Raw genomic sequence first — 18,709 nt, 5'->3', positions numbered from 1 at the left:
TTCTTTCCTTTCAACTCCGCACGTGTGCTATGTCTAGTGTTTTTATTGTGTTGTCTAGGTTTTTGGCCTGTTGAGGGATCCATGGAGATTTCTCACATTGAGTGGCTGTGATTAATGTTAGGAATTACAATGGGAATAAAAAGAGGGTTATAAATTCAGAGGAGAATGTCTCAGATGGTGATGTTCAACAAAATGCCAAGAAAATTAAGCAATCATACAAATTTGTGGCAGCAGAAGAGTCTGGTTTGAAGTAACCTGGAACGGCTTTTTTTAATGGAAAATTCTGCAAAGGATCAAATATGGGAACAAGAGGAGGCATGGGCGTCGGATCCAATGGACGTGAAGTGGAAGACAAAAGCATCTTCGTAGATGCAAACCCTAAAGGGGGAGAAAAGGGTAGGACTCCATCGAATGATTTGAAAACCCTATCCCTTTCTCCTAACCAAGATATGGTGAGAGCCATCAAAACTAAACAATCTCACTTGAAAAATGTTGCTATCTTTTTTGTTTGAATGGATAACAAATTTCTTTTAGCTAGAAAATTTCTTAAAGCCTGGTTCAATAATGTGTTGGGAAATAAATTGAGCATTGTTATTAATTTTAGTAGAATGATTCAAAGAGGCCTCTTTATTGTGTTTCTTAAAACTCACATTATGCAAGAAAGAGTTCTCAAAAAAGGTTTTTGGAATGTTGAGAAATTATTATTTAGGGTCTTTCCATGGTCACCAAGTGGCAATTTTGAGCAGGTGGTTTCTCAGTCATCCCTTAATTGGGTAGAGCTACCAAATGTACAACCTAAGTTCTAGCCATTTATTCCCTAAATGCTAAGACCCTTGGGTTTGGTTTTCCAAGTTGAGGAATCTAGGGTAAGTCTTCCCCATTTGAATGCTTGGGTGCTAATTGCACTTAAGCCTGAAGTTTATATCCCTAAAGTTATTACCTAAGAAGTTGAAGGAAAATTTTTTCCTTGGGATTTTCTCTTGTTGCCTAAGTTAGGAGCATGTTTCCACTGCAAATTGAACAAATATACTAGGAAGGATTGTCCTTCCTTGAAAAGGAAGCTTTCATGTCAACACTAATAATAAGATGGGGGAAACTCCTAACTAGAATGGTGAGAAAAAATATGCTTACCCTAATAATAAAGATACTTCTAATGGGTGCAATGAAGGTAATGATTCAGACCTTAATGGTAATAGAAAACATGACATAAGTGATGGAAAATTCGTTGCTTTAGGGAATCCTCTTTTTGAAGAAGATTTTGACGTTGTGTCATCCAATGGTAATAATATTTTTGTCACCTCTTTTGTAAGCGATCATCAACCTGCATGTCTTCCCCAATCATGTTTATGTTTAAACAAAATTGTCCCCGCTAGAATGAATGCCCAAAAGATTGTGCTTGAAACCATTAATGAAAGAGTTGAAAGAATCAAATAACTCAATCAACCATCCTTGAATAGGATCACCCCTCAAATGAATCCATGAGTCCCAACTTGGAGATAGGCAAAAAGAATCTGTGTACTCTTAAAAGATCTAAGAAGCCTTTAGCTAAAGAAAGTGAACAATTTATTGAAATTATGAGCAAAAATGCCAAGAAAGAAAGGAAATACTTTGAAAGACAAAACAGTGCTAGTTCTATAGGAGATGGATCTAAGTAGAAAACACCAAATATGCATGTGTGTTTCAACAGGCTTTATAAGAATAAAAAAACCACTGAAAATTGATGATGATGATGACGACTATGATGAAAATTCATATTGGAATGTTCGACATTTGGAAATGCTAGATAGAAAGTATGTTGTTAGAAAGTGGAGCAATGTATGCCTGCTAAAGACATCATATTTCTTCAAGAGATCAAAGTGGTGGGATACCATGCCTTGAATACACTAAAGTTTGTTTGGGTTAAAGAAAAAAGCCTATTAACTAATCATGAAAGAGGAAAAGGTGGGGTTACAATCCTAATTGGTCCTCGATGGGCTGACCTGATTAAGAATGAAGGATCTTCCCCTTGCCAAAGAGCCGAATGGATGCCTTTTAAATTTAAAGAAAAAATGATAGATGTCTGAATGTTTATGCAGCAAATAACTGTAGAGATAGGGCTTCCTTTTGGGATTGGTTAACAAATAACCTTCCATATGCTCATTGGGTGTTTGTAGGTGACTTCAATATGATTGAGCATAATTAGGACAAGTGTGGAGGACTCAAGCATTCATGGAAAGGTAATGAACAATATTTTTGGTCTAAATTCAAGAGGAAATTCAAGATAATTGATTCCATAGCTAGGAAGAAAAACAATTTTGATGGCATATAATATATATGGTGTAATAACCAATCGAGGAAACAGAAAGTTTATTGTAGGTTGGTCAGAATATATGCAGATGCTTCATACCTCTCATTTTCTCAGGTTGCTAGACATGGCCCTATGAGAATCCACCCGACAAGCATATCCGATCATTCCCTTATTTCTTGTTGTATCTCCTTTGAAGATCAGGGTGCACCCCAAACCAGATATCGAAGTTTGTTCAAACTCAATGTCTCCCTGCTTCAGGATCAAGATAATCTTGAGGCCATAAGGATGGTCACTTGTCTCTCTAAATTTAGTGTTGGTTGTTCTCCGAGAGAGCAGTGGGATGATCTTATGGTGGTTTGGAAAAACATGTTTCAGATTATTGGAAGGAAGAATGCAAAAGATAGACATTATGAGGAAGCTTGTTGTCAAAGGAGACTCAATATACTTCAGAGACATATACATAATGTTGGAAGTGGAAAAAATTTAGAGGAAGATTTGATCCAAACAAAGGGGAACCTAAGATTAATAAATTAAAATGTGTATATTTTATAGATTATAGTGATAATTATATCAAATAATGTAATTGCTTACATTGAAATATAATGGTCCATACCAATTATGTAGTTACTCAATTCAAGATTCCTTATTTTATTCAGTAATGATAAATAATGTTCTAATAACTACTAATAATAAAATATCAAATATATATATTTACTAAATATGCTATAATATAATTACTAAAATAGTAATATTAAACTAAACACACTATAATATTAAATATTAATAAGGCTCAAAATAATTAAAATGAAGGGAGTCACGTTGGTCCAAATCCTTTAAGAAAACATGGACAAAGATCAATGGATAGATATATACCCAAGAGGAAAGATTGATGAATAGTTAGAACGGATAGGGAGTAAACAAGTGGACCTGCGTGGATTACACCACAGAGTTAAGAAGACCAATGGATTAACTAGCATGGACCCACAATATCGGGTACAAGGTGAGGGACATGTACATGTCTACACATTATTCAAAGGAGCTTAGGAGAAATAAAGGAATTCCAAGTGCAAACAACCAATCTTAAGAAGCATTGACGGTCAAACCCATTCAAGTGATCATGCATGACATACCAATCACGAGGTATGGACATCCATAGCAATTCCACATCACAGGCAACTAAGGTAAGTAGGTATAATGGCAGTGTAGGAATGTTTAGATATTTGACATAATGTTTATTATTAGTTATACTTAAGAATAGGTGGATGTACGGAATATTTAATTGTCCATAGTTTGGTACTGTTACTACTACTTAGTAATAGTATTATTAGTAATTCAATTTATATAAAATGTAAGAACTCTTAGGCTCATATTTAGGAAATTCTAATGGTTATATTATAGTAGGAGATTAATGTTGTCAATCAAGATTGCGCCTATAGCAAGATGCAGAATCTAGCCATCCTGTTGAAATATGGAAACTCTCTCAGGTGGTGGGTTGTCCTAAAATGAGAGATGAATCTCCGGAAGCTAGGCCTGTTCCTAAATAGTGATCACCTAATCCTAAATTATATGCGAGATAAGGGGTGAGAAGTGAATGACAAATAATGAATACTAACCTAAATGAGGTGATACACCAATGGTTTTGAATGTAACTTTAATCAAATCAACACGAATTATGAAAGACACAATTGATTCACAATACTCAAACAAACATGTAACCAAAAAAGTGTTTTTATTCAAGGACCGGGATCTTCTGCTTTGAGAGGAAAACCTTGGTTTTACCAATTTTTTGCAAAAAGAACAATGATCACAAACAAAGGCCTATAATCACACGTATCAAGATTCAAATCTGCAATAAGGAATATAACTTAAATGAAGGCGAATGCAACATTAAAGTAAAACATAATTCACAATATTGCACGAGAATCAATGAGAAGGAACCATTGAATCTCTATAACCAATGCTGAAAAATCTCTGCTACAAATTTGCTCTTACAATCAACTCAAAATCTGCAATGCACAAAAATCTAAATCCGAAAGAAGATCCCTCATAATGAGGTGAATGTACAATATATAGAACTCATAACCCTAATTCGGATTCCAAGATCATGCCTAGAAAAAATAAGTCAAAAATGATGGAAACTATGAAGAAGTCTCTGAAAACTGCCATCAACCACTTGCCCAACTGATAGATAACTGGAAAACTGCCTCTAGCTCCTCAAAATCATGCATAAAACCCTAACTCGAATCCCTCAAATAACCCAAAAATATAGCATGTAAAACTCCTCATAATAATGCAAAATATGCATAAAACAGGCTCTCATCATGAACTGTATGCAAAACTGGCCTTAAATTTATTTTTATAAATAAAATATATAAAATCATATATAATCTTGAAGAACTATATATAAAATTTAGAATTGATGAGAATTTACAGCAATATATCCTACATTCACTATATATAATTTATTTTTTCCTTATTTTTCTCCAATATTGTTTTGTTATTTCTCTCCTATTTTGTTTCCTCATTTTTCTTCTATTTTGTTTCCTTATTGTTCTCCTCAAATATAGTGAATATTTATTTATTATTCTATTCAATGCTTTTCAACTTTGTAATATTATTTAATGATTGATCCTTTTTAAACATTACATTACCTAATAATATTGATAAGTTTAAATTCTAGAAGGGAAATAGAATGCATACCTTAATGTTATAACCTACTAGTCTATTCCTATTTCATGGTGTTTTTTTCACAAAGATATATCTTCCCCTTTTACCTTATTACCTTGCTGCTCCTGTTAATTATATTTTTTCTCCTCTTATCAATTATCTTTTTACTTTTTGACTTGCATCTTACAAGGTAAAGAGAATATTTGTTTTCTTTTTCATTCATTCCATTAAATCTGCATCCTTTATGATTTCCTTTTACTTTCCATGTAACTACCATATGCTTTTTACTTAAATCGTGATATGCAAAAAAAAAAAGTGTTTTACTTTCTTATCTTTATTAGTATTTATATGTATTCTTCGCATTCTTTGGGAAAAATAGGTCGTGACCCATTGTATATTTTAGTTTAATTTAAAGTTTTAATTACTTCTTTTGATAATCGATAGATAGGTTAGTTTAGATATTAATTTGTTAGTTAATTATTAGTAATTTATTTTATTATTATCATATTTCTATTCTTATAATATTATTGATTAAGACAAATATTAATTATTATTAATTGTTATTATTTGTTATTTCTGATTAATAGTTCACCAAGTCAATTATTTAGTTGATAGAAATTATGTCTCATATACTATTGATTAATAATTCTTTCTTTAATCCATAAATGAATTCTTTTGATCAACCTATTATAATAATATTCTTGTATGTACACTAGTTAGGCCATAATAATTAAACAAGTACACAAATTAATACTTTCCATAACATCGATTATGGGTTCGTGACAAAGGCCCATTACTCTCTTGGATTTGTCATACAAAATTATAGCCAAGCTCCTTGCTAGAAGATTAACCAACATTTTAAATAAGATTATCGTTGTTACGCAAACTAGTTTTACTAAGGGGAGAAATATTTTGGAAAATTTGATTACTAGTCAGGAGCCCATGAAATGGGCTAAATCTGACAGATAGAATGTTGTTATGATCCTACTTGATTTTGAAAAATCTTAGAGTGGAATAGCCATTTATTGATATGCTCCAAGCCTTTGGGTTCCACCCAAAAATAGTGGATATCTATTTTGTTTAAGGATTCCTCCACTGTAATAGATATGAATGGAGAATTATCTAATCCTATTTCTCTTAAGAGGTCCATTGGACAAGGTTGTCACATTGCCCCACCCTTGTTTGTTATTTTTGTAGATGCGCTCTTCTATATTCTCAGAGCTTTGGATCTTGGTCCCCTAGTAAAAGGCAGCACACTCCCAAATAATGAAGAATTAGTTAATGCTCAGTTTTCTAATGATACAACTTTGTTTCTTGAATTGTCTGAACCAAATTTTGATAATGTTATATCAAGGCTCCAATTCTTCTGTATAGCATCAAGAGCCAAAGTTTCTCCACGTAAGTCTTTTGTGACACAGAATGCCCCTACATGGATCTCTAATAAGGGTTGTATTTGGGTTAGTCCGAACACCATTATCAGGTACTTAGTGATCACTTTTGCAATTGATCCATCACTCAAAGACGTGTGGGATTTGATGTATAGTAAAATTGATAAGAAACATACTAAATGGTGGACATATATGCTTTCTTTAGCTGACAGAGTTCAGGTGGTACAAAAGGTATTAGCATCTCATGCTATATGCTATTCTTCTTGGTTATTTGCCCAGTATCAAACAGGTCACCCTAAGAAAATTTTGAGAGACTTTCCTTGGTCTAATGGTATGAGTGGTAAAAAGAAGCATTGCGTTAACTTGGACTGGTATTGTAGACCTAGGTGTATAGGTGGTTAGGGAATCAGGGATTTAAAAGCTCATGGGGTTGCACTTGCTTTTAAATGGATCTTCAAGACCATTTAGGGAAATAAACCCTGGAAAGTGTTGGTGAGAAATAATATTTGTAAGTTTTTCATAAAGAAAAGTAAACAATTGGATAGTGTTCCAATTTGTAATATTATAATTGGTGAGATGGATATGAAGGTCTGTAATGAAATAACTTACACAATAGAAGAAATAATATGAAATATTATATAAACACTTAATAATAACTAAGTAATAGGCCACTTTGAGGGGGCAACCTCCCAATATGTCCAATGAGAACACACTTCACAATATGATGATGAAATGAGACTCACAACCTCCTATATATACCTAATTATGCTTAGGTTGAATAGACACAACCCTACATAACACCTAAGCTGACCTACCTACCTAAATAATAATATAATAATGATAACATGACTTAATTAAAGATTAAGATAGCCACAAGTTGACTATTCATAACCCTATATACACCAACATTAAGGGCGTAGCATGCCCCCTCTCTTGAAAGAAGCATTGTCCTTAATGCTAACTAAGTGTGGATTCTTTTGAATGAACTCTTTATCCTCCCATGTGGCCTCTTCAACTAGTGAGTTCTTCCATTGGATGAGATACTAAGTCAGGGTTTTGTTCCTCAGCTTCTTCATGTGTGTTTGAAGAATGCACTTTGGTTCCAAAATTATTCTTCCTTCTTCATCAAGTTCTAGTAGTATTGTTTGAGTAGAATATTCTGCCCAATTACCTTCTTCAAACAAGAAACATGAAAAAATGGATGTATCTTTATTGTTGGTGGCAACTCAATCTTGTAGAAAACACTACCGATCTTTTGCATGATTTGGTACGGTCCATAATATCTTGGAGACAACTTATTATTATTTTTTTGTTTCTTCACTGAGATTTGTTTATAAGGCTGCAATCTCAAGAAGACCCAGTGCCCAACTTCAAAATTTCTTTCACTACGATGTTGGTCCGCTTGTTGTTTCATTTGATTTTGTGCCATAGCTAAATTCTCCTTGAGTCCTGAAAGTACCTGTTGTTGATGAAGCAAGTGGTCCTCTACTGCCTGAACTCTTGGTGACACCTTTAATAATGATGTGATTGAAGGAGGATGATATCCATAAAGTGCCAAAAATGGAGACATTTTTTATAAGCTATGACAAGAAGTATTGTACCACCATTCTGCAAGAGGTAGCCAATCTACCCATTGAGATTGTTTTTCTGAAGTGAAATAACATAGGTATCGTTCCAAACATTTATTAACAACCTCAGTTTGCCCATCTGATTAAGGATGGTATGAAGAACTATGAGCCAATTAAGTACCCAAACATGAGAATAAATCTTTCCAAAAGTGACTAGTAAAGGTAGGATCATGATCACTAACAATAACCTTAGGTGTACCATGTAGCTTTTGGATATTCTCCATGAAAACTTTTGCCACTAGATTTGTTGTAAAAGGATGCAATGTGCATATTTAGTGAGGTAATCAACTACTAACATGATGACATTATGATCTTTAGATCGGGAAGCCCTATGATTAAGTCCATGGATACCTCTTCCCAACATTGGCTAGGAATAGATAAAGGCTGCAAGAGACCAGGTGTCTTAATTTTTTCCCTTTTATTTCTTTGACAAACCAAACATTCAGCCACAAATTTTTGAACATCACGTTTTAGCCCTACCCAAAAAAAATCTTGCTTGACCCGATGATATGTCTTCAAAAATCCTGAATGACCACCAACTGGGGACTCAAGTAGTTCTTTGAGAATCTTGTGTTTAAGAGTGGAATTCTTGCAGAGATACAAGCACTCATTATACCAAAGAATATCCCCCTTTAAACAAAACTTATCTGATCTACTAGGGTCATTTTTTATTTGTTGGATGAGATTACTTGTTGCAACATCATTTTTCCACTCTTGTTTGGCTTCTACCACCCAATTATCTTGTAATATTGAAAGGCCACACAATAAGGCTTCATCTTTTTCATCCTTCCTGGAAAGTGCATTGGCCATAATATTTTCCTTCCCTTTCTTGTATATAATTTCCAAGTCATATCCCAACATCTTGGTGACCCATTTTTGTTGCTCTTCTGACGATAGTCTTTGTTCCAAAAAATATTTTAGCCTATCATAATCTATCTTAACCTTGAAGTGTCAACCCATTAAATAAGGCCTCCATTTTTTAACTGCATGAAGGATTGTTAGCATTTCCTTCTCGTAAATAGGTTTGAGTTGATTTTTACCTTTTAATTGACGACTCTCAAAAGCAATTGGTCAACCTTCTTGCATAAGAACTACTCCTATCCCATTTCCAAAAGCATCACATTCCACAATGAATTCTTTGGTGATGTCTAGAGTGGCAAGAGCTGGAGTTGTACACATAGCCTTCTTCAATTGCTCAAATGATACATTAGGAGATTCGTTCCAATGAAAATAATCCTTCTTCAATAGAGTGGTAAGGGGTGCTGCTACACGACCATAATTCTTCACAAATCTTCTATAGTATCCTGTCAATCCCAAGAAACCCCTTAGCTTCTTAATAGTTTTTGGAATAGGCCATTCCATGATAGCCTTATTTTTGTTAGGGTCCACCTTTACTCTTTCATGTGAAACTGTGTGTCCCAAATACTCCACCTCCTTAACACCAAAATCACACTTGGATGGCTTAGCATAGAGTTGATGATCCTTGAGTAATTGTAATGCTTGATCTACATGCTAGAAATGTTCTTCCCAAGTCTTGCTATAAATTAATATATCATCAAAAAACACTAACACAAACTTTCTGAAGAACTTCTTAAAAATGGAATTCACAAAATTTGGAATGTAGATGGTGCATTGGTAAGACCGAATGGCATCACCAAAAATTCATAATGACCCTCATGAGTTCGAAATGTTGTCTTACAAATATCTTCCTCAATCCAAATTTGGTGATAACCCGATCTAAGATCTAACTTGGTAAAATACATAGCTCCATTTAATTCATCTAGAAGATCATCGATGATTGGAATAGGAAACTTATCTTTAATGGTGTACTTGTTGAGCACTCTATAATCTGGACACATGCACCAAGTTTCATTCTTCTTATGCACCACCACAATAGGTGAGGAGTAAGCACTTTGGCTATGCTTGATAATTACCGCCTCTAGCATTTCCTCAACAATTTTTTCAATCTCACTTTTTTGTATGTGTGGGTACCTATAAGGCCTGATGTTTGGTGGCTAGCTGCCTGGAACTAGTTGTATGGCATGGTTATGATCCCTCTTAGGAGGAAGTCCTTTAGGTATATCTCCAAGAATCACTGAGTGACGATCAATTATTGCTTGTAAATCTGGATGAGTAAAAGCATTAGATTGAGAGACTTCTAATGAACATAGCTGGGCCACAAATCCATCCGTACCTTTCTTAAGAAACTTTTGCATTTGATGAGAGCTTACCATCTATGGGGATTTTTCTTTTAATCCCCTTAGCTCCACTACCTTTCCTTTTGATTGAAATCGCATGAATAGTTCTTGGAAGTTCATCTCAATGGTTCCCAATGTAGTAAGCCACTATACTCCCAAAACAATATTCGCTGCACCCATGGATATTACATACATTGGGGAATCAAGTTAATAATCTCCCATGGATAATTTGATGCTATGACACTTCCCTGAACAACTATCTGTGGCCCCACCTGCAATCAAATCCTGAAACTCTGAAACTAGATATACAAAACAATTTAGAAGAGTTGCCAACTTTTTGTTGATGAAATTATGAGTACTACCTGAGTCGATCAACACTGTTACTTTCTGCTTCTTTAAGAAACCGATTACCTTGAGAGTTTGTGGTGCACTGAAACTTGAAAGTGCATGACAAAAAATGATTGGTTCAAAATCATGTGATTCCTCACCTGATTCCCTATCCTCCTCTAATATGGGCTCATCCTCTTTTTCCTCACTTGGACCTTCAATATAGAAAAAATTCTTTTCACTACATTTATGTCCTCGACTATATTTTCTATCACAATTGAAACACAACCCTTTTGCTCTTTTCTTCTCAATTTTTTGTGAAGTCAACCTAGTAGGTTGAGGAAGAGAAGGTGTTGAATAACCTTTTTCTCTTGTCACATTAGCCCCTTGCTTTCTAGGAATCAAGAACTTCTCCTCTACTCTGTGTGCCAATATAAAAGACTCATTTACTGAGTTGGGACAAAACATGTGTACCTCATGTTGAATGTGATCCTTGAGACCACCCAAGAATAAATCATTCAAGTTCTCTATAATTGTATCCACTCTTAAGGATAGATTTTACAATTTTTGAATATAATCCTTAACTGATCCTATTTCTTGAAGCTTAGCAAGTTGGCTAAAGAAGTTTTCTGTCACACTATTGCTATATTGTTCTTGGAGTTCTTCGGTAAAAATTGACCATGATACAGTGAGACCCTTTTTTCCTCCTATGAGTACAAAGCCAACGATACCAAATGAATTGCTCTGGTTCTAGATATAAGTAAGCCATCGTGACCTTTTGTCCATATGGGACTTGATGTACTTCAAAACAATTCTCCATTTGATTTATCTATGTTAGAGGATCCTTGCCATCAAATTTGCGCATATCCACCTTTGGAAAAAAATTCCTAGATCCCATAGGATTAATAAAATTTGTGTCATTATTAGTCGACTTGAAGGTTTCACCTTGATTGCTTGAGAGCTCCTTCCTTGTTTCATTCATATAGGTGCTTAAAATGCTTCATGTATTTGTTATATCTCCTCATAGGTCACACATATCCCTCTTAACCTCTTCCTTGAACTTAGTAAGTTCCTCATTGGGATTACTATCCTCTGTTGCTTCCCAATCTTGATCAGAGGATTTCTCCAGTGTGGTAGCATTCTTTTTGCCTCTTGTTAAAGGCCCCGTCATGATGGAAACTAATATTTCACACAAATGAAATGTAAATTCTCAGATTTATTTTTTTATTTTTTTACTGTAAATTACTAGGGCCAAGATAGCCTTACTCGGAAAATATCCCAAAAAAAAACTAGCAAATTTACTGCCTTGAGAGAGAATTTTCCTAATTTTGCAATATCTTGCTTTTTTTTTTCAATTTCTTCAAGCTTCGAAATTTAGGCTCCTCTACTATGTATTAAAAAACCCAATACAAGTTATACTCCAATTCAGCAAGATGTGAGAGATATGAAGATCTCAATAAATTGTGTAGAAATAGTAATTCTGCAATAATTTTCTCAAATTTGCTCCAATTCCTCTAAATTTTGGACTATAGCTTCTTTAATTTGGTCTTCAAAAACCCTTTAAAAATCTTTGAAAAATTCGTTAAAATCTGAAAGTTAAACTCTTCCCGAAATCGCCCCAATGTTGAGAAAAAATCTTGCCTCTATTGTGCCAAGATCATGCTCTGATACCACTTGTAATGAAATAACTTGCACAATAGAAGAAATAATATGAAATATTATATAAACACTTAATAATAACTAAGAGTAATAGGCCACTTTGAGGGGGCAACCTCCAAATATTGCCAATGAGAACACACTTCACAATATGATGATGCAATAAGACTCACAACCTCCTATATATACCTAATTATGCTTAGGTTGAATAGACACAACCCTACATAACACCTAGGCTGACCTACCTACTTAAATAATAATATAATAATGATAACATGACTTAATTAAGGATTAAGATAGCCACAAGTTGACTATTAATAACCCTATATACACCAATATTAAGGGCGTAGCAAGGTCTTTGGCTCTAAAATCTTTGCCTCCATATGGAAGGCATGGACTCATGAAATGGTTAATCTGTTCCAAGAATGTTGTTGATGGGCCTCCTGTGTGTACTGTTATTGACAGATCTATTTGGTGGGGTATATACTTTAACAATAAACCTTTGGCTCTTATTGTTGTTCTACAAAAAACTAGAATAAAAAGTGGATATCTTATATTAGAGACAATCTGACTGATAATCGCTAGGGAACATGGGAGGAACTCAGCAGCAAATATGATATTCCACCCTCACAGAAAAAACCCTATACTTTAATTTCCAGAGCAACAAGGATATTCTTTCCAAGTAAAATGATTGACAGTAACCACTTTCTTATTCAGGTGAAACGGTCCAATGCTTCTTTATTGGGGGAAGCTTCTAGAAAACAGATTTATAGCTTTTTAAAGGAAGATTGTGATATTTTCAATTGGGTCAATCAAAATTGAGGGCTTAGCTGGCCAAATTCTAGATGGCACTTTATCTTTGATTGTATGTGGCACTATCCCCTTAAACCTAAAAAATCTTGTTTTCATTGGCTCTTAATGTTAAAAAAAGCTTGTGTTGGTTTTGTCCTTTCCTCTACTACTATGGAACCTTTTTCTTGTGATCTCTGTAGTTGCAATGAAACATTTTTAAAAAAAAATTTCTATTGCAAGTTTGCTTGTAAACTGTGGTCTCTTTTCCTTGGTCAGCTTGTTGTCTGGAATTCCAAGTTTGGCTACCTTTGGAATGAAATGCTTATTGATTTTTTTGATGAATTTGATTCTTAGTTGAACAAATTATGGTGGTTTTACCTGCTGAGATCTTATGGTATCTTTGGAGGAGAAGAAATGATGAGGTCTTTCATAACATTAGGAGGGACCCTACTGAGTTTAATTCTAAAGTCACACATTTTTACATAATGTCTCAGGTATCTGCAGTCTTGGACATACCGAAGGACAAGTTCTCAATCTTAGTTTGTGAAGGAGCCATGTTTATAAATATAAAGAAGGCATTTGGTCTACTCATTATTTTGATACTTATTCAAATATGCTGAACAAAGAAGAGCTTGCGAATCTGAAGCAGTTTACCAAAGGAAAAAACATCAATTATGAGGCAATTGCAAAGAGCAAAGCTAAGTTATAGGGTTCGCCAAATTTTTGGCTTCAAATGTGAAATTCGACGAACCTCCAAAAAATGAAAAAAAAATTGTTAAATTCATCAAAAATTTCGTATGGCAATATTTCTTGTCATATTGCATAATGGTTGAAGCATCTGGTTTGTGTCTAACAGTCGAAGCATCTAAGGGTCAAAGTTTCTGTTCATCTTTAGCAGTAGTTCAACCTAGCCCACCGGCAACCATTGATCGTCTTTGGCATCTGAAATTGCCCTTCATCTTTTGCCCCTAAAATTTTGTCTTTGCCCACCGATCTGAAGCTTCAATCTTGTCCAATGATCTCCTGTAGTAGCTCCGTTATTTTCAAACTTGCCAAGTTGCCGACAGAATAGGAATAAAGTTTTTGTTTTATTTTTTAGGTTTTCAGTTTACTAGTTTTTATTAAATCTTATTCTACGTTTATTATAATATATATTATTTATTTTATATGTTTACCTTTATTAATTTTTATGAAAGTAAAGAATTTTATATATTGTTTTCAAGAAAACATTTATATTTTATGTATATATATATATATATATTTTTTTTTATTAGTAATATATTAATGTTTATGTATGATTATTAATAATTTTATTGTATAATTTTTACAGTTTTATTTCATATAAACAATTAAAAAATAATAATGTGTACATATATTATATATATATATTTTTTTTGAAAATTATATAAGGCAAATTTATGTCGAAATTTTTTCGATTATATAGTCTTTTCGAATTTTATTCGAACTTCATAGCTGTCGAACTCGAACTCAAACTCGAACCTTGTGACTTAGGAGCAAAGAGAGAGCTGGACCGAGTTGGGAGTATGCAGCTAATATCCCTAGTGCAGTTGACCCAGCCATTGGTACTTTTGATATTGACAAGGCTGATTACAGTAACAATATTATTGGTCCTTGGGACCAATAACAAGCTTCATTTTGAGTCTATAATTTTTGATATGTGATACACAGTGGCTTAAATCCTTTTATTTACAGTTGTAAATATGTAAACATGACAGCAGGTTTTCTAAGTCATAGGGGAATGACTTAGAAGGGTTCCTTAAAAAATTATTTTGTCTCTGGGTATATATTTCAATGTCTAAATTTCGAGTCAGTCCAGTTACTTGGTATATGTAGTTTTATATACTATCTTTAATAGAAAATAAATTAAAGTGCAATGTCTGAACAAGGTCTACAATAGCTATACATTGAAATTGTATTACAATGGAATATCAGTCATAGCCATATTTGGAATATACAAATTTGTTTAATGCACTCAAATAGTAATTGGAAATCCACAAAACTTGGACACTAGCATCTAATGTCTCCTCCAAAGGCCATGATTGGAGTGTATTTGAGATTGGAAGCCCTTAACACCTACAAACAACGACAAAACCCCCTCCAATACCTAGCTGACCACCCCACAAACTCTTATGCCCTCTCATATGCTCTACATCTAGCAAATTGATGGAATCTGCTCCAAACCAGTACAATGACTCTTTAATCTTACCTTCTTGGTATTATTCAAATCAGCCTTCAAGATTTATGCTCAAAGTGATGTTTCAAATCACTGTGAAGCCAGACTGAGATTCTTGAGGGAAATCACCAATAAATCCTCTAGGTTAGGACCTTCCACTAACAAAGAGAATGTCTTTTGCAAGGGTTTTCATCCACACTAAGAAAAGAAATGAACAAGTTCAATCTCGACAATTTTTTAATTCAATATCAAATCCAACTATAATTCAATTGAGCTCCTAAAGCTATCTTACAAAGGTCTCCAAAAGCCCACTTAGGGATTTGCACAATTTAAATTAAACTAAAAGTTCCTTATGTATCCCAACTTAGGCACAAGCTATGAAATAACATTTTATTTAATGTTTGAAAGTCGCATTATATCATCTTGAGCAGCCACTAAGTTACTTTATTAAATTAAATAATGCTAAAGTTAAATCTTTAACTTAACTTTAATATTTTAATGTTATTTAAATTAATTGCTTTGGACAACATTAATTGCCAAGATATCAATATCAAATGAATTTACTGACTTAACTAAAATAGAAATACTACCAACTGAACCAGTCAAAGTCCAACCTGCCACTTATTAAAAATAGTAAAAATGAAAAGATTTCCCGGATCCACTTCAAAAAGGTCATAATGTACATCTCAACGTATTGAGCTCAATGTAGCATCTACTGTTGCCAAATAAACTATGATTGAATAGTCACCACAAGTTCTAAACCCTAACTCATTAGCCTACAGGAACCCACTGTTTAGGCTAAAGACCACCATGTAGATAGTGCTTAGGAAAGGAGCATTACAAATGATGAGGATGATATCTCCCACAAAATCATTATTGCAGACCACAGTTTTCCTACTATTTGCTGATGGAAAGTATTTCATGTTAGTTTACTTATGTCTTCTATCCATTTTGTGCCATTAATGTAGTTGGCACATGAAATTTTCTATCATTGCATTAGCAGAGTCTATAATGGAAACTTTATATATTGTGAGTGTTGTTTTGGCAAAAATTCAACGAAGTAAAAATACAAGGTGTGTCCTTGCATAAAACATGATACTGATATAAACATTGTAATTAGAAAAACTAAACAAGGAAATTGAGTAGGTTGAATTTTTAACTGATACCAAATTGACAATGTGAAGAGAAACTAGTCTTAAATTTTTATTAATGATATTGTTGAAACTAAGTGAAAACTGGAGAATATTTCATAGACCTGCACCTTTGGTAACAACTACATGATAATGACCAAATTTTGATGGGGATTAAGAATGTTTAGTTAAAATCCTCACAAAGTTTAGAGCTAGTTTTCCCATAGAAGGCAGTGTAAATGTCATGGATCCTCCCACACTTCGCAATATTTGGAGATCCCAAGCCAAATTCCTTTGGAGATTTATCAGACCCATTTTTATTGATATAGAAGTTATATGTTTTCACAACCCAAGGATAAATAGTTCCAAAAATTGAGTACATAATGGAACCTCAAGTGGGAAAAGTTAACAGGCAATGTAGAAAAAAAGAGAAATCGGATCATTTATGGATGGCATTAGGTGGTGAAAAAGAAAAGAGCCTAAAAAGAAATTTTATCTCGTAACTACATACAATAACAACATGATTTTCACAAGCCAGGAATTTTTCTTAATCCATACACCGATAGCAATTCTTTTTTATTGATTCTGATATCCTTAACGGCCATTTTGAAAGAAAACTACATAATTCTAATCCTTCTGTCAAGCCTGGAAGGTGGTTGCTGCTATGTAACTTTTTCCTGTAGTCTGAATATCATGAAATCCATATTATTATATTTCATTGAATTATATAGTATTTTCAGAATTTAAAGGCTACATTTCCCATAGAAAACAATTTCATAGATCTCAAACCTTTATGAACTCTATGTGAGGTATTACTATTGACGTAATCTTGATCACACAACTAAGATTCTGTTTAATAATAATATGTAGCAATGTTGATGTATTTCGACACACACAACACACACACACACACACATATATGCTGCCAACTACACAATTGAGCCCAATACTTGGCTCGGAGTTGAAGCTAACCCAGTTTGAAAAAAGCCATCCAAATACTAAATCAGAACTCTATATTCAGCCCAAATAAATCCACTATACAGGGAATATATACATTTAATCTTTGGCAACACCAAAAAGAATTTTGTGCATCATCCTTCTCGCATATGGCAATATAAAGAGGATAATGCACTCATTTCTATTTAAATAACAAAAAATAAATCAAACTTGGCATTACCTGATGTGTGTGCAAGCAAATGCTTCCGACTTTCGTGACCCATATGACTGAATTCATCATAGCTATAGAGAGGTACCGTATTTCCAACATTTGAGTCAACCATTGATTTCTCACCCCATAGAACAACAACAAACTTTAAGGTTGTGGAGGAGTTGAACTTCGGTGCAAGATGATTCAGTAGACCCGGATTGTCCACAATAAGCGCAACACTATACAGGATTAATTTAGTAAGAATTATACACCTAAAAGAATTAAAAGAAATGTTTCTCAAGATAATTAACTGCATAGATCTTTCAACAAAGGATCAAGCATGTTGCCACATTTCACTTAATTTGAATTTTGGACTATTTTACATATAATATAGCAATGAGATATAGAGGCATGCAAATATCAAGTGTGCAATTTTATGTCATAAAACATATCATAACAAATTAAAAATATATGAAGAGGCACAAACCAAGAGTGAAAAAAGGTGGAATTCAAAATTTTGAAACTTTTCGGCATTCTTTTGTCGGCTAGGAATTATACAGCAGATAATTGCTTAAAAAATCACAACTAAAGGTCTCCCAATTCAAGGGATAATGGAGAAAAAGAAAGCAAGAGAATAGAAGGAATAAAGCTGGTGAGCATGTGAGAAGAGAAAGATGAGGGCACTTGAAGAAACCTATGTTAGATTAAATTTTATAGGGCTTCTAGAGGGCATCTAGGTTTAGTGGAAGTCAGATTTTTGCTTCAAGATTCTAGGGGAGGCATTGTTTATGAAGGTTTCCTTCCTAGGACTAAGAACAAACAACGAAACATAATGGGATGAATCGTATGAAAGTCTGAGTGCAGTGTTTTCTCAAAATCAGAAAAAATTAACGATTTAAGAAGATTCAAGGTTAATAACAAATGCTATCAATAAAATCAGCAATTTGAATTGGATGGTAAATAGATATGTTTATGGAGTCTTAAAGAAGAGAGTTGATTCTATCGAATTCCACCATTGCAGGATTTACTTAAACTCTATGGCAGACTATCTTGCATATGCAGGAATTCGTCAAGAGCCTATTAACTGCCATATTAGTCAATGCTGAAGCTCTTAAACCAATCTGGATAGGAACCTAAATTTTCAGCCTCAGTGAAAATGACAGCTGAGATTAAGTTTGCAGGCTGGTGTCAGGCCAAATCATTGTTAAGTACCTAATTTGTGATACACTGAAATTGTGTACTACAAATGCATGGAAATTTTGATGGTATAAATGATTGGTATTAAAAGATGCAAT

General features: G+C 33.8%; 1 protein-coding gene across 2 annotated transcripts in view; it reads right to left on the bottom strand.

Annotated features, from left to right (window-relative positions):
• LOC149534278 (long-chain-fatty-acid--[acyl-carrier-protein] ligase AEE15, chloroplastic-like) overlaps positions 1 to 18,709 on the bottom strand; it is a 355,752-nt gene that overhangs the window by 156,062 nt on the left and 180,981 nt on the right. For both annotated transcript variants that reach the window (XM_089803121.1, XM_089803120.1), the window contains one exon: positions 17,445 to 17,653. In XM_089803121.1, the coding sequence (XP_089659247.1) occupies positions 17,445 to 17,653 (209 nt within the window). The remainder of the gene's footprint in view (positions 1 to 17,444; positions 17,654 to 18,709) is intronic.

This window comes from Cupressus sempervirens, chromosome 10, assembly GCF_028749045.1.
Source record: "Cupressus sempervirens isolate cs-2001-9-10 chromosome 10, ASM2874904v1, whole genome shotgun sequence".
In the NCBI taxonomy this organism is placed as follows: domain Eukaryota; kingdom Viridiplantae; phylum Streptophyta; class Pinopsida; order Cupressales; family Cupressaceae; genus Cupressus; species Cupressus sempervirens.
Note: the sequence above shows the minus strand (reverse complement) of the source record. Positions and strands in the feature narration are given on the sequence as shown.